Source organism: Chenopodium album, chromosome 17 (assembly GCF_948465745.1).
Source record: "Chenopodium album chromosome 17, dcCheAlbu1.1, whole genome shotgun sequence".
NCBI classification, from domain to species: Eukaryota; Viridiplantae; Streptophyta; class Magnoliopsida; order Caryophyllales; family Amaranthaceae; genus Chenopodium; species Chenopodium album.
In genome coordinates this window covers 31,859,474-31,877,754 of record NC_137850.1, presented here as the reverse complement: position 1 = coordinate 31,877,754, position 18,281 = coordinate 31,859,474, and the positions used below count along the sequence as shown (strand labels likewise).

General features: G+C 34.1%; 1 protein-coding gene across 6 annotated transcripts; it reads left to right on the top strand.

The window, feature by feature from the left end:
- Positions 1-8,584: 8,584 nt before the first annotated feature.
- LOC145587785 (histone H2A-beta-like) lies at positions 8,585-14,528 on the top strand. Of its 6 annotated transcripts, none has more exons than XR_014101435.1 (10): positions 8,585-9,012; positions 9,099-9,135; positions 9,677-9,830; positions 10,348-10,422; positions 11,128-11,244; positions 11,326-11,468; positions 11,555-11,625; positions 12,924-13,146; positions 13,247-13,346; positions 14,192-14,528. XR_014101435.1 is itself a non-coding variant. In XM_081644463.1 (10 exons), exons 1-4 carry the CDS (start codon positions 8,916-8,918, stop codon positions 10,370-10,372), a joined length of 321 nt encoding a protein of 106 aa, XP_081500589.1. In that variant the 5' UTR covers positions 8,585-8,915; the 3' UTR covers positions 10,373-10,422; positions 11,128-11,244; positions 11,326-11,468; positions 11,555-11,625; positions 12,924-13,146; positions 13,247-13,346; positions 14,192-14,528. The 6 variants fall into 6 exon arrangements, 4 of the variants coding, with proteins under 4 accessions (XP_081500589.1, XP_081500586.1, XP_081500587.1 ...); XM_081644463.1 differs by having other exon boundaries at positions 9,669-9,830; XM_081644460.1 differs by having other exon boundaries at positions 9,651-9,830.
- The last annotated feature ends 3,753 nt before the right edge of the window (positions 14,529-18,281 follow it).

Below are 18,281 nucleotides of genomic sequence, written 5' to 3'. Positions count from 1 at the left end.
GCAGTGACAAAACACGTTTATATTGAGTGGAAATTCAAGCATAAGAAAAGGCACACTGCCAACAATGCATTAGCAAGATTCAATGAAAAGAGCCAAACCTGGTAAACGGCAAGGCTAGAGTTGATTCCAGCACCATTGACGTCTCCACCCTGGACATACAACCTCCTTACAGAAGGCACCATTCCCTTTGGGCATACAGCAATGACACTGAAATTCTTGGGAAACTCCTTTCCCAAAGACTGCAGATGCCCCAAAACAAATCCATAAGACAACCCAAGAATGCTGTTAGGTTTCATGAGGGAGAAATGTGAAAAAATAAAACTTCCACGCTAGAGGAGCAAGATTGCAGAGAGACATAAACCTGAGCAGAGTCAGAAATCAGCAGCATCACAAAATCACTTTTGGAAATGGTCTCCCACATCTCACCTAAAGTTTTATTCTCTTCACTGAACCCAGCAGCGCGTTAATACAAATTAGAATGTTTATTATGTTTTAAAAATTAGAATTATGACAAATGAATGATTAGAATGAATATTGAAAGAAATTGCCAAATTCTTACGACTTTGATATAATACATCGTAATAAAGTTATTTCAAATTTACATAGAAACAAGAAAAGGAAATTAAACTTGGAATCTTGGATATGCATACACACTTACATGATCAGAGCACTACGCAATAATATTACACATTACACATGGTATAGTTGATTTAGTTGTATTTATTTGATGGTGTGCTACTTCAGCCACCACAACCACCACCACCACCACATCCACCACAACCCCACCCCCACCATCACCACCACCACCACCACCGCAACCACCACTGCTACCAACGTTGCCATAACTTGATGTACTGGCTACAACAGCAGCAGGAGCCAAAACACGGCCACCATCTCTTGCTAAAATGACCATATCACCATCTTTTACACCTCTACTAATTTCTTTTCCTCCGCCAATCTCAACATCACCATTTGCAGCAGCAACAGATCTTCGCGACCACAAGTTCCTTACCTCCTTTTTCTTTACACATCATTTTATCAACATCAAAAGCAAAATCAGAGCCATAAGGCAGCCTAATAATATCTGCATCACTATAACATATGCTCTCATCCTTTTCAAATAATCAAATTATATGTTGTATGACTTGTTAATTTGTTATTAATGATATACTTTCCCGTCCAAAAAAAAGTGAATTGTTGATACACTTTTACAATCAAAAACTCTTTTTGCCTATCCAAATTTTATTCACAACCTTCAAAATTTATAGTCACAAATTTCAACAGTTGAAAATGAACAATAGCCCAGACCTGATTGGTGGCAAATTCAGGAGCAAAAATCAATACTCTGTACTAAACTATGCGACTAAAAAACCAGACTCAATTATTTATCAACTAAGTACTCTAAATCAATACTCAACTAGCAAAAAAAGAACACACTCTATCTCTGATTGGTGGGGAAATTGTGAGTATAAATCAATACTAAACCAATTGTTGGCCACAATTCAGAACTAATATTTTGTACAAACCTTGTATTTTTGCACTGTATAGAGAGGAGAGAGAAAGAGGCACCGGTGACCCACCTCCCATAAAGTCCGGCCGTCATCTTCCGCCGCCGCCCCCTCGACAAGCAGCTGTGTTGTCGTACCACCTTCCTCACCGTGGTCGTCACCAGCCGATGGACCACGAAATGCTCCTTTGATGTCATCTATTGTATAATTTTTTCTCAATTGGAAATGTAAATTCAGAATTTAAAAATTCAGCACTTCAATGGAAAATTGTAAATTTAGAATTTTGTTGTAAATTTAGAACTTTCTCCATTGAAGTGATGAATTTTGCAATTTTGAATTCACTTCTCTTCGGCAACTTGGACAGAGATGAAATTCAGCACTTAATACTTCTCTTTCGCAATATCAACAGAGATGAAGACACATGGAGAGGAGAGAAAGACACATGGAGAGGAGAGAGAAAGCTGAAGGCAGAAGGTGTTAATTATTGTGGGGGTAATAAGGTAAATAAACAATTTTGAGGGTATAAAGGTCCGACCACTGTTCATAAGAACAACTTCCCACTTTTTATAAGGTAGGGATATACTAGATTAATATTTAACCTAATTTATATCATATGAGATTAATCATTATCATATGTTTTTCATTTAGTGGGATTATAAAAGTTTACTTGCTCTTTTCTTCTTTTAATGTATTTATTTGATAATCAAATGAGTATGTTGAAGTAATCATAAATAGACGTTTTGAAAAAAAGAGAATTAATATAGTTTTGTATGTGACTTAAGAATTTATTTTGAATATATTATTAATACATTTTCATCGAGAAATACCATCTCAATGCTATTATAGTCATTTGGATTATCAAAGCTTGGATGGTGGCTTTTATAAGTGTATTATTCGTATCTAAATTATCATATTTTTCTTCATTGGAGTTATGTCTTCAATGAACTCATATTGTTGTGCAGACATTTTCATATATCTTGCATGATTAGAAAAGTTACTACCAAATAATCATAATAATTGACATCAATATGAATAAAACTAAATTGCAAATTGAAATGTGAAAAAAATTATTTTCATACCTTCAAATATATAAGACACACACTGAACAAAGGTAATGTTGGAAAAAAAATGCAATATATAAATATATATTAAAATAAAATGTCAATCACTTTGAGTGATTATTGCTTTTTTTTATTTACACTTATCATCACAATTAAATAGGAGGGAATTTAGGATAATTAGTGCCTTTTTTTTTATTTACACTTATAATTCACTTTTGCATTGTGTCCAAAAGTCGGTCACTTTTCGTCATTGGTAGTTTCCGTATTCATAGTTTTTTTTTTTTTTTGGACAATGCTTATTTTTTTGAATGGATATATATATATATATATATATATATATATATATATATATATATATATATATATATATAGATTATGTTATGCAATTTAATAGTTCCATATTTATAGGCAACCAACAACCGTAGTATGCATTATTATCTAATACAATACTTTACCTAACACAATACTTATAGCTTTTTTTTTGAAAAATAAAAAAATTAAAAAAAAAATAATCGATGACATCATACAACAAAATGGCGAGAAATTTTTTTGATGTGGAAGCGACACTTAGGATAGGGAGGGGGTGTATGATGTCAGCAAATTTCTGTTTTAGTAATAGTTAATAGATTATTGATTATTGATGATTGATTGATTATTGATCATCGATGATTGACTATCTAAATTATTGAAAAAGTATTTTATTGATTGTATATCAATTTTTCATTGATTGAATGATAATCTAGCATGTCCTTGCTCAAGATGGCATTTAAAAATAAAAATACAGGATGTGCTCATAGACTATTGTTCTCATTTTATAAATTACCATGCATAATTGATGATTGACTTTCTAAATTATTGAAAAAGTATTTTATTGATTATGTATCAATTTTTCATTGATTGAATGATAATCTAGCATGTCTGTGCTCAAGATGGCATTTGAAAATAAAAATACAAGATGTGCTCATAGACTATTGTTCTCATTTTTAAAATTACCACGTATAATGTTTTTTATTACCATAAATATTTTAATAAGATCTAATGTTACACCAAACTAAACCGCCCAAAATCTCTTATATGGCTGCCCTAACTCATCGATGAACAATAATAATAATAATACTCCCTCCGTTTTTTTTTTATTTGCATCACTTGGTGATACGCGGAGTTTTAGGAGATTAATATAATATTATAAGTGGGTGAATAATTTATTACAGTAAAGTTAGATGGGGACCATGAAAGAGAATGAATGTGAGGGAGAGTAAATATTTTTATTATATAAGTGGGGACCATGAAGGAGAGAGAAACGATAAAATAATTTAAGTGGGGTTTAAAGTAAGAGAGAGAAATGATAAAATATAGTATAAAATTACTAAATAAGGAAGTGATGCATTTATAATAATAATAAAAAAAATAAAAAATAGAAAAATAAAAAAAAACCCATAAAAGGAAAGTGATGCATTTAAAAAAAACGGAGGGAGTAATAATAATAATAATAATAATAATAATAATAATAATAATAGTAATTCTCACTTAGCTCTTTGGTATTTTCACTTTGGTTTATTATTAAACCCTTTATTGGTTATTTTCGCTTTGATTTATTATTAAACCCTTCCTTAATTATTTCACTTTGGTTTCCCTACCTTATAAGAAAGTAGGAGATTGTTCTTATAAATAGTGCACATACCATTATACCCCTCAAAATGTTTGTTTACCTTCTTAGCCCCATGTGTAATTTTATAATTTTTCTTAAGACCCATCAATCAATTAGAAATTAAATATAAAATGGAATAATAAATTTTAAAATTTCTATTTAATGGGGGTTATGGTTTAATTACATGACAACATTAGTCACTGGACAACGAAAGATTGTTGCTTTATGTGTGAGTTTATTTTTTTGTGAAGGTCAAAATTAACGACTTACACATAATTGTGTTTAAAGGACATTGAAACTAATGAAATTAATATATGATTGTACCTGTAACACCCCCAAATCTCCCTCTAAGGAAATACTAGTATAATACATATAATTATACTGTAGAGATAAACTTAGGCGTATTACCGCCGTGTGATTACGCAAGGCTACTCAAAATACTTAACTCAATAACAAAACTTGTAACGGAAACTCAACTTTCTTTTGTTAATACTTATAAAAATAGTAACATTGTTATGAGTACTCAAATAAAGATGAGACCAATATTCCTAAACTAGATGAAGCAAATCCCTGGACTCCCATATGCTCATTCATGACTTCACCTGAAAATAGTCAACACTGCTTACCATTACGGTAAACAGGGCGAACCAAAACAAATAGGAAATAGGGATTAACAAAATATGCTAAGTACGATAAGTGCAAGATAATGTAAACTCAATTTATTTGCAAACATGCTTTAAAAATCAATTCCAATAATTAATCCAATAAATTCCAAACTCATTATTCCAAAACCGATTCCAATGATTCAATATTCAAAATAATAGTTAATAAAACCAATTCCTTTATTAAGAAGCAATTTCTTTTAATCCAATTCCTCACCCAAGTGTGCACACCCCCCAAGCTAGTCTCCTTATATTACAAGTCTATTCTTGAGGAAAGACCCGGTCATACAAAGTCCAAGGCCTTACCAATGAACTAAATCTGCATAGTGGGATTACCGACATGCTTATAAAGCATTAATGATAATAATTTAATGGTTCAATAAACCATTTTAATATCCAGTAAATTCCAATATAATTCAAACTCCTTTTTAATAATTCTACATACTTTGAAAATCAAAACCTTTTAAATGGATACTTGAGAATAAAATCTCATATTAATAACTTTTCAAAATCAATAACTCTTCCTTGAAAAACCTTTTATTTAATTCAACAAACCTTTTAAAATCAATTCCTTTATTTAAACATGATAAGTAATTCAAAACATGATTTAAAAATCAATCATTCAAAATACTTTTATTAAAATCAATACCTTCAAACATAATTTATTTCAAAATCATAATTCAAATCAATTTAATTCAATCACCAATCAAATCATGTAAAACATGTTATTCAAACCAATCATTTTCAAAGGTATCTAGCCACCTAAACGTACCTTGATCCTTGCTAGAAAAACCACACAAAAAGAACCTCAAGAACCTTGATTCCGAATATCAATCAACACTTCGCACTTTCAAAGTTCAATCACGAATACACCTTGCAAATAACATAACCATAAGGTTATCACAACATAAACTCAAATCTAATGTGCATGGACTATAAAACACTTTTAAAATAATACTTTAATATAAAATTATCGCTTTGAAATAGGTATTTGTATTTTAGAAAACTAACCATGAAGAAGATAAAAGAATAGGATTAAAAAGAATTGAACTTTCGTTGGAAAGAATAGGCAGAACTTGCAGAGATCATAACTCCTTCAATATAACTCTGAATTAGGTGATTCTTGAGCCTAACCTCAAGTATTTTTCGAGAGCAACAATCTTCTATGAAACATCAATACCCCAAAAACTGACCAGAAGTGCCCGAAAACTGGCTTCAAAGGTATACGGGATAATATTTGTATGAAAAGAGGAGAAGAAAAGTATGAAAAGGTTTAGGGAAAAGAAGAAAAATAAGAGAGAAGAAGAGAATTGAGTTTTTGGTGTGAAGAATATGAGAGGTATGAAGGGGTATTTATAGGCTAGCTCATGCAAGAATTATGGCAAGAAAATGTGAGAAGAATTATGGTAAAAAGAATTAAGGAATTACTTGGAGAAGTGAATAAAGAAATATGGAAAGTTTTGATATTAAGGTGATTGTGTATAACAAAAAATATGGAAGGTATGTTGTCATGAAAAATAATATGGCAAGGAAGATTACTTGGGGAATAATCAAGAGAAATAAAAGGTAGGAAAATAAGATGATCAAATCTTTGTGAGATGGAAAATAGGAATTAAGGAAATAAGGAATTTGAGGAAGATAATTAAAATACAAAACTAACAAAATAATTAACCCAAAATTAGCATATGGTGGCCGAAAATATTAAGCATATCTATGCTCATATTTTCGGACCTCCACTTATAGTTTAGGAAAATATTTGCTAGATTTTAAGGATGAAAAATGATTGCGTAAATAATATATTTTGTATAAAATAATTAATAAGGAAAATACCAATTATTCACTAAATAAAATAACTAAGAAAATCAGATTTTCTACACATAGAAAATCCAAAAATCATAGTTAATAATTTAGGAATTTTCTGCCCTTTTAAATAAATAATAAAATATATTTTTGTTTAATTAAAATATCCGAAATATATATAAATAATTCGGTTTTTAAAATAAAATAAATGGATAATAAATCTTATCCAAAAATCCAAAAATAATAATTAAGTTTTAAAATACTTTAGGCGCCAAAATTCAATATCATTTTGGCTCCAAAATTCAAACAGTAAAATAAATTACTAAACTACCCTTTTTAAGATAATACTAATTAGAAAATACGTTTCAAAAATACGGGGTATTACAGTACCGAAGTAGATGTACTAGGAAGAAAGGAAATCAAACTGACTGCAGTGAAAAGGGGAAGAAAGCAAGAAGGGATTCAAGGGAATTATGGGGCTGCATAAAGCTTATCTTACTATAAAACCAAATTATTAGAAGCATTTTGTTTGAGTTCATTTTTTGATTATTCGTTAACTTTTGTGCATTATTGTGAAATCATGTGTGTCTAAATACTATTATTATATATTAATGCCACTAATATGTATTGTAATGTAGCCTATACTGCTATATGGTGTACCTTGTTGTTTCCAATTAGGTCAATGAGCGCAAAAGATATATTAGTATCATAAAATTCCTATGTAAAGTGTTAGCACGTTGTTTTTTTTTCACTACTTAATAAATAAGTCTGCAGCCTATTGTATCAGATTTCCTATAATATTCTTCAACATCAAAGACAAGAGCCCTTGGTAGCAAATGATTAACTCCATGTAAAGTATAAACACAAGCCAAGAAAAATTAAGGCTAAGCAATAATGAGATATTCCTTTATCGATCAGTCTAGTAACTCCATGTCAAGTGCAAACACAAGCTAAGAAAAATTAAGCCAAAAGGGCTGGCTACCCCGAGCGCAACGCGCACTTTGGCTGCCCTAGTATTATTAAAAACAAAATAATCGGTTAGATATGGGGTGTCATTTTGGGTTTTTAGCAAAACATTTGGGTCGTAATTTTTTAAAAATATTATAAAAAAATATCTCGATTTGCGTGTAAGGAAATGTTTCATTTGCGCACTTTCTTTTTAGCCACAAAAATTACACAATTAATGTTTAAAGGGTCATTTTAGTCTTTTATGCTCAAATTTGAGTTTGAAATTGGCAAAAAGAAAAAAAAATGAAGAAGACATAGCAAAAATGCCTCAAATTTCAAGCACACAAACCGAGAAATTTCCTTACACATAAACCGGGGAATTTTTAGTCAGTTTATGCCAATTTTAGCCCCAAATTTTGTCTAGATGGACCAAAATTACCCCCAAAGACTTAATTGAGCAATATTTTAGGCTCAAAACGAACCACACAAACCGTGGCATTTGCTTGCACACAAAACGAGGGGTTTCTTGTCTTTTTTTCAAATTTTGACCTCTAATTTGATTTCCAAGGGCCAAAATGATCATAAAATCCATAACCTAGCATAGCAGTTTTTTCGCGGCTTATATCAAGGCATTCCTTCCACGCAATTTGAGGCATTATTTTAATAAATAATTATTAATTAACTACTTAATAGATTTGAATGGAATCTCCCCTAAGATTCTCATTCCAATCACCAACGTATTATTTTGCACAAATAATTGAATATCTAATGATGCTGCGAGCAAATACCTTATGTCGTATTATTTTATACACAAAAGCAATGATTGAGATCATTTAGAGCCTATTTTTCAATAGAATATTATATCCTCAACCCTTAAAATGTTTCACCTTGTTCCCTTATGAACAGTAGCAACATGTGCCAATTACATGTGTGAGCTTGTTGACGTGGCAAGGGTGTGGTAAACTTCCTCGGAGCTCCTCAGGTCCTGCACCTCGATTGTATCACTTAGCATTCGTTTTGCAAACAATAGATTGACCTTGGCTTTTTTTCTTTTGCATTTTACTTTCCTAAAAATATTTATCTCTTTTTCAATTCCCTGTTCACTTTCTCTACAACCATCAATAATGAGCTTGATTGGGTCATCTTTTTATTTTTATTTTTGTTTATTTGATGGATACCACCTGTCTTCTTCTACATTTGCTCGCTCTCCTCCTCTCTTTCATGATTTAGGCAAAATTGCTTTTGACCTTTCGCTTTATTTTTTTACTCTTTTCTTCTCTTCTCTAAAATGTATCTGTGTTTTACCCACAAGATGATTGCAAAAAGCCAAGAACTACCAGCAACTCCATTTCATCCTACCATGCATTGCCAACAATGGATATACGGTAAATTTATTTAAAAAAACAAATCAATTTATGGTTTACATGGCGATGGGGCAGCTTGTGAGCCTTTTTCTCCTTCGATGAAGCAGATTCTGGTTTGCTCTCCTCATTGAAGCAGCGTATGAGGTAAATATGTTTTTTTTTTTTAATTTTATTCATCGAAATTAATTTCACAACCTAATTTCTGTTTTAGTTTATTTTGGTTTTAGTTTTAATTTTAGCTCATTGTTGTTATATGATTATTGCTAATTTCTCAATGGAAATCTGGTTCAATTCAAGTGTTTCTGGTTAATTTTATTATTCATTATTTAAATTGAAAGGTTTGTATATAATTTGCTATTGACATTTTGGGATTAAGTGTGTAAACTGGGGAATTTTTCATGAAATTCTAGGGTTGATGTCAGTATGGGTTCTATCACCAAATACAATACAGTCCTGTTTAATTTTTTTTTTTGAATTCAATTTCTAATTTGTGTTGCTCAATTTTTCTTTTTCAAATTCAATTTCTAATTTGCGTTGCTCAATTTTGTTGTTCCTCTGTTAAAAAAATAAATAAATAAATAAACATATAATCAATGTTCAATATCTTTTGATGCTGATGTCGATAATGATGATTATTGAACATTGATTTATTTTGATAGAACTACTCTAATAAATAGCGCCACAGTCGCCGGCAGTGGCCAGCAAAAGAGCGACTGGGTCGGTCTTCAGTTTCCGGTGGGTCGCATTGTGAGATTCTTGAACAAGGGCCGAGATTCTCAGAGGGTCGGTTCTGGTTCTCCTGTCTACTTTTCTGCTGTTCTTGAGTATCCGCTGCTAAGGTACCATTTCCTCACTTCTCTTTCAATTTTTCGTTATATTTTCTGAATTTTTATTGAGGATATATGTAGCTTTCTGGTGATTTTTCTGGATTTATGTTTGAGTATCTAAAGCTTTGAATATTTTGATTTGAATTTGAAGTAAAATTTCTGGTCCTGAGTGTGATTTTTGATTTTTAGGTTTTTTTCGTTGCTAATTTTATGGCTTCAACGATTTGGGTGTTCTGAAATGATCGGTTAAAGATTTTTATCTTTTTGTTACCTGTCAATTGCTAATTTTTATTGGGGGTTCGATTGATTGAGTGTTAGATGTTATGTTTGCCAATATGTGCTAAATTTGTTAATTTATTTTGATAGAATTAGTTTACTAAATTACTAATTGTCTAGAATAGAGGATTATGTTATTTATGTATTGTGCTTTTAGATGATTTCAAAACAAATACCAATAGTAGCTGATTTTTTTTTTTTATATAACCTTAATTATCAAAGCATAAGCCCTAATTAGTTTTTGTTTGGGCAGATTCTTGGGAAAGCTGAGTTCTTGAATCCTACAGGAAGTGTCAAGGATAGGATTGCTGTTAAATTCATAGAAGAGGTAATTTAAACTGAGTTTTCATGCTGTTATGCTTAATTGATTGCAGTTCGTGTGGATTTGAGTCCTGCATTTTGGTATTTTGAAAGTTCAAATATTGGAAAAATCCATGAATCTCATATTTTATGTGTGTGTACTCCTATATGCTATTGCTGGGTTCTTAAGTATAATTGCCCCCCTATATCCTGCTTGGAGCAGAGCATTATTAAACATTGAAGTAATGATGTCATTGTTGTTATCATTGGGACAAATACTGGTATTTTGAAGTAATGTTGTGTGATTACATTTTGTTAAAATGAACATAACCAATAAGAATTTGTAGTATCATAAGGTTAGTTCACACATTAACGAGGTTCATTACATCTGTACATTAAACTGATTTGTAGTATTGCAAATTTTTGATATAGTAAATGACATAACATGGATTAAGAGAATTTAATCAAATCATAAGCGGGCCATTATTTTAGAGTGGAGGAAATAGATTACCATTGACTTCATGTAGGAAAACACTATACTCCTTGTTTTCATTAGGATCTTTCTCTATATCCTTATAGTTTTGGGTTGTTTTAAATGAAGCTTCTTACTGTTTCTCATGGCATAATTTGGCCACCATAAACATTTGGATGCTTGACTTTGTTATTTTATTTATTACATTACATGGCATAAATTAATTTTACCGCTTCTCTGGGGATTGAAAATGTATGATAGGCGGACGGTGAAGAAAATCACAAAGTATGCTTCAGCCCAATTTTATATTAATAATGTTCTTCCTCGAGTCAAGGAGAAGATAATAATGGTCTTGAAACCTTTTGTTGATAGACTTTGGTAAGTTATAGCTGATGTTGATTAGTATCCTCCTTAGAAATGCAGGTTTCATTACTTATACAAGTTATACCCCTCTTTCAGGTACAAAATGTTCCCCAAGAAATCAATAGGCTAAGGTGTAGAGTGAACTATCATGCTCTGAAATTTCTTCCTGATATCAAGCAGATGGCTTATTCTCTGGCATCAAGAATGAGAAACCACACAGCTAATTCAAACCCATAAACGTATGAATCGTAAGTCATGTGAGTCGTCAATGAAACATTTCATTCACAATTTCCTCTACTCTAATATTGGTGTTTCTTCTGAAAAGGGCTCTTCATCTGGTCAAGTTTATGGGGGGCAAAATCGGATGGCCCCACTCAAAACATGTTTCCTAACATGGTGAGATTTTCTTACCTCTTTTTTGCACCCAGCCCCCATTTTAAAAAGGTTCATTTTTGTGCATAAATTGGTAGCAATGACAAAGTGAAGCTATCAAATAAGTTCCATTGGTATATTAATGTTTTGTTCCTCCCTCAAGATACCACTATACTTGAGTAACTGCGTCCTTGTTGTCTTCTTTCTTTCTTTTTTGGGCATTGTGGTCATGGGATGGTGAATAGGGGAGGCTTAACTTTATTATTCACCTTTGTTATGTCAACCCTTCGTATTTACTACTCCTTCCAAAGTCATCGGCCTCAGAAGTTTGCATTTGAACTCTTTTTGTCATTAAGTGAAGCATTTGATCTTGGATTGCATAAAGATTGGTTTTTGAGAGCGAAAGATTTGATCTTGGTTGTTGTGTGACATTGGATTGATTTGTGATTAAATTATGTAATTGATGAAGAAATTAGGTAGATGTCTTGGTTTGGAGATGAAAAGAACGATTTTGATTTTTTAATTAGTGTGACATTGTGTTTATTGCTTGGCTTCCATTTATTGATTTACTTAGAATGTCTAAAATCTATCTTAATTATGTAGTTGCTTAGAATGCTTCTTGCAAGATGGTTCTGAAAGGAGAAAAAGAAATTATCTTCATTGGTTTGCTATCAGTTCTGAAATTCTATTCTTCTAAAATTAGTTGCAATAGGAAATATAACTTTTAAGTGTCAAGATTATTACTAGGATCACAAAAGTTGATAGAAATGTTGGCTTGCTACTTGGATTTAATACTTGGAATTTTTCATTTTGGGGAATGAAGTGTTTGGGAAGTCGAGCAGGTGGGACTAAGTTGTGTTCTATACTTTTATTCATTGTCGAATTTCAAAATCCAGCCAGGTCTTCGGCTTGAGGTAGCAATTTGACATAAGGATGATAACTCAAAATCTATATAATTTGCCAATCACATTTCCCTCCTCGGCTCCCCCCTATTATCATAAAAGGATATATTATGCATCAGTATGAGCATGTTGTGAATCTTGTGCTTATAGGTCTGTTCTTCTCTTATAGCAACATGTGAGATGTATAGACTTATTGCATAAAATCCCTAAATCGATTTATCTGGTTTGATAAATGTCATACTCACAAATATATACTCCTGATGCCCTTCCTATGCTAAATGAAAACCAGTAAATCAATTGAATGTGACGAAATTTTGAGGATCATAAAGCTCCAATAATGTTTCTGATTTCTTAGCTTTGTGGTTGGAAGTTTCTTTGGAATTTTCTATTCCTAATAATTTTATCTCTCTTTTCCGCTAGACACAAGTAATATAAGCAGGTCAATTACATTCCCTCTTGCTGCCAGGAGAATCAATCAATCAATCAATCAATCAATCAAAGCCTTAATCCCAAAAGTGGGGTCGGGGAGATGCTTAATGATTTAACGACTGCAAGCTAAGTGATGTGATTTATCTCCTTTATTCCTTGATAGACGAGACTGTCCAGATTATTAATGTTAAATGCTTGCAGCATATCAAGCATGGTAATACTTATTATTTATACGAACTATTTTCATCCTATTCTCCTTTTTAATGATGGTAAACATTATATTCATGCTCATATTTGGTGAACATTGGAAGCAGTCAGCTTTTGGATCATTGTGCTATGAAGCTGCTATTGATTGATGGAGTCCTTGCTGGCTGTGCACTAGATGGTGTTGAACCACAATGAATGGAAGCATGGGTATGCTCATTTTAAAACAGAAAACACACGCATCATATTCTATTTTATTCTTTTCTATCTTTTATGGTTTTGTGCATCCACACATGATTTAATAAGGATTGCTTGTACATTGCAATTGTGCTCGCATATGATGCTGTCTTTTACCCTATTCTGTAAAGACTTTAATCTCTGAATGTGGTTAAACCTCTTTAGCATAGTCTTGGGATGTATTTTCTTGTGTATATGTTGATTGGGAGGCCTGCTCTGCGCTTCTTTGGATGATGATGTTGTCAGGCTCAAGCAGAGTGTTATATATGTTACAACTTCATGAGGAATGTCCAAATTTTAGGTGAGGATTGGCATTAGAAAGCTTTGCACAGCCTTGGAGGAAGATTTGTTTAGGCTTGTCCTGCACCACCAAGTTCCGCCTTAAACTTTCAGTCTTAGCGATAATATTATTCATTTCACTAGGACATCATCCCAAAATTATTTGCTCTTAATTTTGTTTTCTTCTGTGTGGTTACTTATTATTGCCATTCTGCAAGTCAAAATAAATTCACTTCCCATTTCGTACAAAAGTCTACGGAAGGGTGATAAATCAAATTAGTTTTACACAATAGCACATCAACCTTCTCAAAAAGTTCTTGATCTCTTAAATCTCCTTGTCAATGTTAATTCAATAAATTAGTTTAACAGTATCAAGTGAAATGGGTGTTGCATTGTTAAGTTGTTTTAAAGTTATGTATGTGGCTCTGGTGGTGTTTGTCTAAACACTGAAATAAACAGCAAGTATGCTTATCGTTGGTGGTTGGTTGATTAGAAGACCCGTTATTTTATCCTTACATCTATTTGTCATTGTTTTGCAGACCCTGAAGCTGCTCGACCTCTGTATACAAGGCAGAATGTAATCTGCTTTCTGCAAAATGTTGTTTGTAGAGTGTGCCAGCATGTTTTAGATTTCACGTTGTATATGTAATATGGTGTGCCAAATTTCTGCAAAGCGCAAGCTTGGAAGATGTGTTCTGGCTTGGGTTTATTTTATCAAAAAGTAGGGAAGGTGTTTGAGTAAAATAAATGTATTTTAAGAGTTCTTGATCATATTTTATGTTATTGCATAGGGGTGATTCTAGCTTGTATGATCTGATGGCAGAATTTCAATGAAGATAAAAATGAGACGAGGACATCCAGTATCTGTACTACCATTTTTTATTAAGGTTCTACCAAATCTAACTATACTATCGCACTTTTTTTATTATTAAGGTTCAACCATACCCGCATCCAACCATGGAGGCATCCAAACTGCTCCGCGCGTAACATGCGTGTGAAGCTACCCTAGTAATATCAAAGATTTGTCCTTCAAGATAAAAGGAAGAACCACATACAAGTGGGCATTAGTATACATAGAATATTATTCAAATTGTAATTATTTTATGAAACTAAAAACAATACTATCCCTTCGTTTCAATATGATAGTCCCATATGAAATCAATCACATAAAATAAGAAAACAAGAATATTTGGAATCTAACATTAAAGTCAAAAACATTTCATAAATACTTTTGTCTTATTTAAATTGTTTTGATTTTCTTAGGAAATCATCAAACATAATTGCATAATTCAAGGGAATAATTTCTTTACTTAGAGTCATGTCATCAATTCATAATCAATTAATTAAACCAATCAAAATTTAATATGTATAAAATAGGAAATAAAAACTAAGTTAAAAGTGGAATACATTCAATATGGGTAGATCTTTTTGAAACACCAAAAATAGTATATGGGACTAACAAATTGAAACGAAGGAGTAACAATTTTTGTTGTTAATCCATACATATCATTTGCCAATTTAGCTAAATACTCATACTATCAACTTCTAATTTGACAACTAACCTCCCACTACTACTCGTTTATCATAGATACGATAACAATTATTTGTAGCACAATGGCCAAAAGCGAGTTAAGCATAAGAGAAGGACTTCATTCACTTTTTGATTGTTGCAATTTTAAGGATCTTACACCTTTATTCTCCTTGTTAAATTAATTAACCCACTTGAGTTTTGATTTTTGACCGATATTCAGTTTAAATTAATTAACTCAAGGTGAGTTGAAACTTAAAAGCATAAAGTTCTAAGCATAATATTAGATATAACATTTTATGTTTTTCACCTTTAAGGACCTTCCTTTTTTTTCCATTTGTAAGGATTTCACATTACTTTTTCGATCAATGGGAAGCGTGAACAATCCCTCTTCCCCTACCCCTTCTTTCTCCATTGCAGTAAGAACTCCAGCAATCCTTATATTCCAAAGTTTTTAGCTTTGAACTAAATTTATGAAACACCACAAAATAACAAAAAAAATTCTTCAAATTTGGATTTTTAACCACATAAACCCACAAAACAACCAAATCCACCCATGACTATCAGCAACCCTAATCAAATAAAAAGCATTAAAAACTAAATCCATCAACCAATAAAATAAAATTCAATAACTTGTAAATTCATCATGCTACTGGCCTACCGTTATCAAAAGTATTTGTGAAGCCCATCTGTTGGAAAATAAATTATACATTTTCATATATATACTGATATTATCATCTATGCTAGTCTTGGTCGGCAAATTGGTATTACTTATATATATTGAGCACACAATAATTTATCGAGTCCATTAACTCTCGTGATGAAATATAAAGCCAATGGGAATGATTGTTGTTTAGGTCCAATTTATGTCAATTGGGCCGGTCTATAAATGGTTCAGTTACCAAAGCCCAAGGTCAAGGTTCAACCTTCCATCCTGCCAAGTCAGTCAAAGGCCTGGTCAACGAGGCAAGCCCACTTGGCCCAAGGCCCATTTTATCCCTAATGTCAAGGTATAAATACATTCAATATTCTCTCTCTAAATTCATTTACTTAGAGCCTCAAGCAATTAATACTCTTGCATAGCTTTTTCTCTCTAAACCACCATACTGACTTCGGCATCGGAGGGGCCTTCCTCGGCACAACCCCCGAGGCCAGTTTACGTGTGTTTGTTGTGCAGGAAATCCTCGGCCCAGCCATCACTTGATCCGAGTCCAGTCTTCAGTCCACCAGAAAAGACTTATCCAAAGGTCTATTGTTTTCATCCGAAATAATTTGGCGCCATTTGTGGCGAAGACTTTCAAAAAACAAGCCCATCTTAATCGTTCTACATAATCTTATTAGCAATGGCTAAGAACCGCAAAAACGGCAAAAATGTCAACAAGTCCGGTTCCTCCCCCTCGAGGAGGAACCCAATCCAAATGGGCGCGGGGAAAGGTCCACTTTCCACGCCATCTCCGTCTCCATCACCCCCTCCAAGCGGACGATCCTCCGGGAGAGTTAGTTCAAAGAGGGTGCCGTCGGAGAATTCTCCATCTCCACCCCGTCATTCTCGACAGCGGACGGGCTCTCATCATCAGAGCTGTTTGGATGCTAAGAGTCATCCTCAAAGCATCCACTCTCACTCCTAGCCGAGGACCCCTCAAACGGGGCCCTCAACAGAAGAGATAGCAAGGGCTGTAGCGACCCTAATGACGGTCATGAAGGCCCAGGATGGACCCATGCCACCGCCCCGCAATCGTTCACCTCTGCAGCCGAGACAGCTGCGAAGGAGAACCGATCAAGGGGAGGGGGGAAAGCCTCCATCCTTCAAAGAGTTAGGGGACAAATGGGAGGAAGACACTTGAAGGAATGAGAGGGAAAGAAAAAAGAACCCCCAGTTCTTCGGCGAATCTTCCCACCCCGATTCTCGCAGCTATAAAAGCAGCAATTCCGCTTCGGCGCGAATTGACCCAACTCGCCGAAGCGTCCACGAACGCCTAGGCTCTAAGGAGTTAAGCGTGCATAGCCGCCTCTCCTTCCTAGAGGGAATCGAGCCTCACCCTACCTCGTCTCAGCTGAGGGCGAAAGCCACTTCCACTTCTCTAAGAGGGAGAAGTGAGGTCCCAACGGCTGAACGAAAGGGAAAGGCCGTAATGGTCCCTACTAGCTCACCTTTCCAGAAATGGATTTTAGAAGAGCACGTGCCGACGTTGAAAATCCCGGCACATATTACATAAGACGGTACTTCGGATCCGAAGAACCACATAACCTCCTACGAGGGGCACATGTATCTGAACCCTAGATCCGAAGATACCTGGTGCAAATATTTTCCAACCACCCTCAAAGGTGTCGCACAAGCGTGGATCACCAAAGGGGTCAAGGAAGGCTCGATAACCGGTTGGAACGACCTCTCCAACAAGTTCAAGAGCAAGTTTTCTACGGCAAACTGCCGAGGGAAGACAATTGTAGAGCTCATGGCCCTGCAACAAGGGGAGGCCGAGAGTCTCCGAGATTATCTGACTCGCTTCAGCAATGAGTCGTCCGGAATCACAAGTTTGGACCAAGGGCTAGCCGTCTTTGCTTTGTAAAACGGGCTACAGGCTGGCAAGTTCCTCGACTTCATGGTTATGCATCCCCGGCGAACCTTGGAGGAAGCCCTGGACGCCTCGGATAAATTCATCCGAGCCGAGGAATAGAACAAAACAAAAACCCATCCGCAAACAGGGGCACCAGGACCGATGGTGTGAGTTCAATGAGTCACCAGGGCACCACACTGAGGACGTTATCCAACTGAAAGATCAGATCGAGGATATGGTCCGAAAAGGTTACTTGAAAAAATACCTCGCGGATTGCCGCGAGGAAAAGAAAGCTGAAAAGACCGAGAAAGACTCTCGGCAAGAAATCTATTTCCCCCGAAAGAACAAGATCCAAGACAAAGAGACTCCTGACATCCTTGCCATATCGGGAGGAATTAATTCTCGGAGCGGAAATGTCATTTGAGGGCGCTGACCCATCAGGTGAACAACGTTGATATCCAACAGCCCAGTCTCTAGTGCCGAACATGACCTTCATAGCCGAAGACTGCCGGGGGGTTACATTCCCCCATGAGGATCCACTGGTTA

Excerpts from the sequence above, each read along its gene's own strand:
- LOC145587785 (XM_081644462.1), top strand. The coding sequence starts at position 8,916 with ATGTATCTGTGTTTTACCCACAAGATGATTGCAAAAAGCCAAGAACTA. Across the intron at positions 9,013-9,098 it reads TTGCCAACAATGGATATACG|ATTCTGGTTTGCTCTCCTCA; the intron begins GTAAATTTATTT and ends TCGATGAAGCAG. Across the intron at positions 9,136-9,650 it reads TCATTGAAGCAGCGTATGAG|AACTACTCTAATAAATAGCG; the intron begins GTAAATATGTTT and ends TTATTTTGATAG.